At 47.3% G+C, this 6,062-nt stretch overlaps 1 protein-coding gene across 1 annotated transcript; it reads left to right on the top strand.

Annotated features, from left to right (window-relative positions):
• Window positions 1-147: 147 nt before the first annotated feature.
• Window positions 148-5,751, top strand: LOC122169328 (UPF0488 protein C8orf33 homolog). The gene is made up of 7 exons (XM_042835395.1): window positions 148-257; window positions 1,849-1,986; window positions 2,150-2,203; window positions 2,309-2,880; window positions 4,281-4,371; window positions 4,459-4,605; window positions 4,742-5,751. The coding sequence occupies exons 4-7, from the start codon at window positions 2,521-2,523 to the stop codon at window positions 4,924-4,926; spliced, it is 783 nt and encodes a 260-aa protein (XP_042691329.1). The 5' UTR covers window positions 148-257; window positions 1,849-1,986; window positions 2,150-2,203; window positions 2,309-2,520; the 3' UTR covers window positions 4,927-5,751.
• The last annotated feature ends 311 nt before the right edge of the window (window positions 5,752-6,062 follow it).

A 6,062-nucleotide genomic window follows, 5' to 3' on the forward strand; every position in this document is an offset into this window, starting at 1 on the left:
ATAAAAATAAAAGGAAATCTGATGAACGGGGAGCGGGCGGGGGGAGGGGATCGAGCTGAGGGCGGGGGCGGAACGGAGGCGCAGGGCGCGGCGCGCCGCGGGGACGCTTTTGGCGGCGGACAGCGGCGCAGCGCGGGGTGCGGCGGGGCTGCGGGGTTCACACGCGGTGTGCCGGCTGTCCCGCTGGAGCCAGGCACAGCCCTTCCCCGAGCGCTCAGCCGGAGGTTCCCGTGGGCAGATCGTGGCCCCGGCCCCAGGTGCGTTGCCTCTTTCGCCATCCGCAGCCAAATTCCAGCCTTGCGTGGCCAGATTTGTTCTGTTCTTTCTTTCCTCCGTTCTGTTCTCGCGTGACACGGGATTTGTTCCTAATGCGAAACGGCACGAAGCTGGTCTGTGATTAAGGCGTTGAACTTCCAGAGCTGTCTGTAAGCTGCTTTATTCTTTTCCCTATGGCTTTGGATCGTCCTGTGTTCTGCCTTGTCTCTTATTTCATCTCTGGTTGCCTGTCGGTTGGTTCTGCTACAGCTCTACTTTAGTTTACCGGACCTGGAGAAATACAGAATCAGAAACAGGCCCTTAAACACCAATAAGTTTATCTTTATGAGGCTTGGGCTTCGTTTTTCTGGTTTGAAGGGGAAAGATAAAATCAGTGAAATGCTTTTCAGGAGAAGCTGTTAACATGTGAAGACGTGTCCTGCTTCTACGAATGGCTCACACTCAGTGTCTAGGGAAGAAGCCTTTTGTAAGATGCCTAGCAGAGTGTTTGCTGGTGCACCTGAGGATGGAGCAGTAATTAACACGTGCCCACTCACTGTGCTGGGGCATCAGGGTGCTTGCTCACCCCCGTGTCTTGTGCTTCAACCTTCAAGCTCCTGCCACAGGGCAGCAGGAATGGCCCCTAGAGGCTGTTTACAGCAAGGCAGGAGGGGCAGACTTGGCTGGAAAGGGCCCATCTGTGCAGTGCCTGAGGGAGGAGACCGAAGCAGCATTGCTGAAGGTAGCCAGGCTGTGGAGTGGCAGATTGCCATAGAAATCTGTGGTGATGGGGCGGATCCCATCAGGATTGAGATCATGGCCTGGATCAATGATGTGCAGCATAGCTCAGGCAGGCCAGCTATGAGATCTTCAGCGAAAATAGCTCACAAATGGGGAGGAGCACTTCCTCTGAGGGTTTTTCTAGTTCTCCCTTTGTAATTGCTCTTAGTGGCAAGCAGTCCTTGATTGCGGCCAGCTAAACTCAGCTGGAGATGTGTGTGCTCAGGGTGCTGACACCCAGGGGCTGTGAAGGTACGTCCCACTTTTTTGGGTGACCACAGCCCCATTGAGGTGCTTCTGCCTCATGCAGTGCCATTACTCCTTTCATAACGTGGGATGTTCAGCATTACATCTGCAGTGCTCCTGCAAGATACCCTTTGTTTGGCTGGTTTGTGTGAGCCTCAAGCAAGAGTCCTGTGTTTTAGGGTGCACTTGCTGCTCAGTCAGCTCTTCCCCAGTTTTCCCAGAGAACAGACACCGTGCTCCTGGATTTCTCAGTTGCTCCGAGGTTGTTAAGCAGTCAGTAGCCTCAGTGCTGTTAGTTGCACATTTGCCTCACTGTAAGATTCTTCACGTATGTATGGTAAGATGCTAGAGGATCTATTTTTTTTTTGTTAAGGATGTTTCGTGGTATTGTTTCAGCTCCTAGAAGCACTTGGAGCTTATTTTCATCTAACTGTCTGTCATGAATCAGAGGTGGTATAAACACAGTACACGTTCAGAAGAGACTCGGTCATTGGAGTCTCATGGGAGATTTTTTAGGGCCCACCATAACCTGTTTCTTGTTTCTCTCGGTCTTTTTCTTGAGTGCAGCAGAAGAGACAGAGCATGTTCTCAAGGTCCTGTGCTCCCATGGGACTGCTTTTATAAAGAAGCAAGAAGTGATAAACTGCGTGCTTGGGGATTGTCATCTTCAAAGAGCTGAGGACTGGAAGAGCACAAAGAAGGCAGGTGAGCTTGTGCAGTCCCTCTGGGGAGTGGTGCTGTTTGGCTCTTTACTGTGAATTTCCCATCTCACAGCTTTGGGTTGGAAGTGCTTTACAGGGGGAATAGCAATGGCATCCCCATAGTAGGAAACAGTCATAATGATAGAAACATTATTTTTCTTTTCTAGGCACAAAACTTGTTGATGTGGAAGTACAGCAAGGCAGTGGGCAGGCTACAGAAGGTATGTCATATGGGGAACAGTCAGACCAGATTTCTAAGGCAAAACCAGAGGGGTTCACATCATCTCACTACAACACTCAATTTGATTTTTTGCTTTGTAAAGCAGACCCAGAAGCAGCTGGTGCACCTTTGGAAGCAGTCCCTGGTGTCAGCGCTGCTGAAGCAGATGCAAACCAGTGTAAGAACCACAGAGCAAAAGAACTCTGCAGTGGAGCTCTGAGTTTTGCTGCCTCTGGCCAAGAACCCAAGTTGTCTTTCAGCTTTGCCGTTCCTAAAGAAGACTATCCTCTGGTCCCATTAGTTCCAGCCAGCCAACGTATGGAGGGTGCAGCAGATCGTGAGGTGCTGGATAATGCAGTGCCTGCTGAGTCAGTAGATGTGGTGCAGATTTCAGCATTGGAGGAGTCTGACTTGGATCAAACTGCGAGTGCTGTGCCCAGAGAGGATGAAAGCCATGTCACACTAAAGATGTCCAAGCCAGAGAGTGCCCCTGGGGATAGCACAGTGATAGAGAAATCAGCATCAGAGGGAGCTGCACAAAGGAAGAAAAAGAAGAAGAAACAGAATGCATCTGTCAGTAAAATAGACATGAAAGAAACTGAGACTGAGAGGAAGGCAAAGGTGGAAGCTAATGGATGCCAGAATAAAGATGCAGCCCATCAGGATGAGACCTCTCAGGTATTCAAATATTGATGGAATCCTATAATTTTAATCCTTCAGTAAAAAAGAAACTTAATGTCAGTGCAGTTAGTATGTGACATGAATTGAGGTGAATGTGAAAGACAGGGATTGCTGCTGACTTGGAGCAGCAGTTTTCTCCCTGTTGAGCCTGATCAATGGAAACAAATGTAACGTTCCTTTGTTTTCTGTTTCAGACCTGTGCTGAAGCATTTGATGTTTAGAGTTGTAATCCTAATCCTGGGAAGCTGGGTGTCATGTTTTATTTAACATAAACCAAGAACTGTCATCAGCCAGTGCCATGCTGGTGTCAGCGGGCACCGAAGGAGGCACCGTGCTCTTGACTGGCACGTTATCAGGGAGGATGAGTGCACATGGGAAATGCACATAGAATGCACATAGGAAAGCTCTGAGGTGGTGCAGCCGTGGCTATGGCACGTTGCAGTGCAAAGCCTGAGAACTTTCGGGAAGGCTCCCACCGTGAGGCAGGCCCAAGTTCAGCCGAAGCTGCAAGTTATGTGAAGACACCATTAAGATTTTCTGATCTGAACACATCGTGACACTTTCTGATGTTCTGCTATGGTCCAGGTCTTCCTTTTATTTTTCTATTCAGCATTGTTGTAGTTGTTATCATTAAACCCTGCCAGCTGAGCAATTCTGAGACATAAAATTGCAAGAAAGTTGCTTTTAATGTTCTAGACTGAAGTTGTATTATATGTATGCATTATCTGCTTCTTGAACAACAGCCCTGCCAGTAAACACTGCTGAATATCAGAGAGTTGAAAAGATTTGAAAGTGATGCAAATCCCATCCCATTCACTGGAAAGAGACTGCTGTAAGGAAGAGGAAGAGGTAGCATGAGAACTTTTGTGCTTCAGCTGTAGGATGCAGCTCTTTTCCTTTCCACTGGCTGGCTTTGTTTGTTAGGACTTCCATCTTTGAGGGCTTTGTCTCCCTTGACTTCATGCATTTCTGGTTGAGCAAGTATTTGGGCTGAGACACCAGGGCTCAGCTTCTGATTTTGTCCATTGCTTATGTTGGATTTTGGGCAAGTTTTTGGGTAGCTTTTTGTTTTGTTAATGCTTATTCCTCTCATCCATAAATTGAATTTACAGCTTCTTTCTTATGGATGGTCCTGACCAGCTTTCCACTGTGTCATCTGAGTGACAGCCAGCTATTAAATCCATCAAACAGAGACAGTGAATTGCAACTAAACGTTTGTCCAGTGCTTTAAGTTTATCCAGTGAAAATATAGACAATAGGGGAGTTGTATGGAAGCTTGTAATCTCCAGAGCCTGAAATTCGGGATGGTCCTGCCTTTATGCAACTTTTTTCCTGTTTAGCAACTGCTGCTCTAATTTTGGGGTGCTTTATTTCCTCGTGCTCACTCTGTTCCATAGCAGTCAGATGACCAGCTGCAGAAAGAGGTGGATTGGTGTGTGGAACAACTGGAAATTGGCCTGAAGACACAGAAATCCACTCCCAAGCAGGGTGAGTATTCTAATAAACGAGAAATCTCCCTTGCTGGAGGGTTCAGAGAATCTTAAACTGAGGTGTTTCTCCCTTGTGCTGCTCCAGTTGAGGAGGCTCTCCGTGCAATCAGGACGCTGCGCAGTGACAAGGCTCCGCTGGTGAAGAAACGTCAAATCATGAGAAACATATTTGGAGACTACAGGAAGAAGATGGAGGAGGAGCTGTGCAAACAGCTGAAGCTTATGCTATGTGGTAGGGAAACTTTGCATGCAGGGGGAAATTAAAGAGGAAGGGACTCTGCTCCTGCCCTACGTACAGCTCTGCAGTGTGGGAGCTTGCCATATGAGGTGAATAAAATCCCTTCCTGCTGTTTTCTCCCCTCTTTAAGATGCAAAAGCTGCCAAGATCATGGAAGTGCAGAACAAGAAATGCCGGGTCATCAGGAAGCGCCCCGGAGCATGCAGTAAAAGCCAAGGATCAGCAGAATCCCTTCCAGAGTCAGCCAACACACCTGACACAGGCACATTCAAATTCACGGTTTCTCAAGAAGAGTTTCGCTTTAATTTCTTCTAGGACAATCTTTTAGATTGAAACCATGGCTAAAAACTCTGCTAAAGCTCCTTAAGAAGGATGCTGTGCTATAGAAAATGTTACAGAGGAATCTCAGTTTATTTCCTATGGAAAGGATTCTCCTTTTGAGTGCCTTCAGAGGTGCAAAACAGATCTGCCAACCTGGCATACGAGCCCAAGACTCAATCTACTCCAGTAGTCCTCCATGCTTACACTGTAGAAAGTCACCTTTGCAGCATGGAGTCTGGTAGGCTCTGCTTTTCTTCCTGCAGAATTTCTGTTAACTTAAGAGTTTTTCCCACTCTCCTGTTGCCTTCAAGTAGAGGAGGCCTTTTTTAGCAAGTGAGAAAGCAGCACACACAAAATGGAATGCTCTGTGAAGAAGACCCAGTTTCTGCAGAGGGAGAAGAGGGGAGGCAATCTAAGTGCACCGGCTGTCTGGATGAATCCATTCCACCTGACAGCTGTGCCATGCAGCTTCTGGTGTCAAGGAAGCACAGGGCAGTGTGTAATTACTGCCATTCATAGAGTAAAAAAGTTCAGAATCTGGGACGAAAATGAGTGAGAATCATCCTTGCTCTTTCATCTATTTAATTGACAGGTGTTGACTTAGAAGAGAACAGCAGATGCTGATTTGTTCAAGCCTAGAAATGTTAGAGCAATAGTTTCCAGTCAGGGAAAGATTTGTGTTTCTGAGCTCACTTTCAAGTAGCCCAAGAATTACTGAGCTGTATGCTAAACTTTGGGTGGTGGTGAAAAGAGCTGTGGGAGCCCAAAGGTTCTCTTGCATTTGATTTGTATTAAATTTTTGCTTTCTGATCGGCTGAATGTGTGTCTCCTGGGTCTCTGTATTGCTTCAGCCAGTCAGCCCGTGCCCTGCGTTCGTGCAGAAGTTCTTCCCCACTCAGCCTAAAAAAGCTGGAGGAACAGAAGTCCTTTAAAAGGAAACGTGGTATCAGGTGGCCCCAGGCCACAGTGCTTTCCTTCCTTTTTATAGTCCAGTCAGTCATCCTGTATGAGAAGCAAGAAATGGAAGTGTAGGCAGATTCCAGCATGTACCGAGAGCAACAGAGTGTTGGTGGGAAACATTTACAGAGAACGACTGGGAAAAAAAAAAAACCTCCTGCTGCCTACAAAAA

The sequence above is a fragment of the Centrocercus urophasianus genome, unplaced genomic scaffold (genome assembly GCF_019232065.1).
Source record: "Centrocercus urophasianus isolate 14NV4802_14NV808 unplaced genomic scaffold, USGS_Curo_1.0 seq_51, whole genome shotgun sequence".
Taxonomy (NCBI): Eukaryota; Metazoa; Chordata; class Aves; order Galliformes; family Phasianidae; genus Centrocercus; species Centrocercus urophasianus.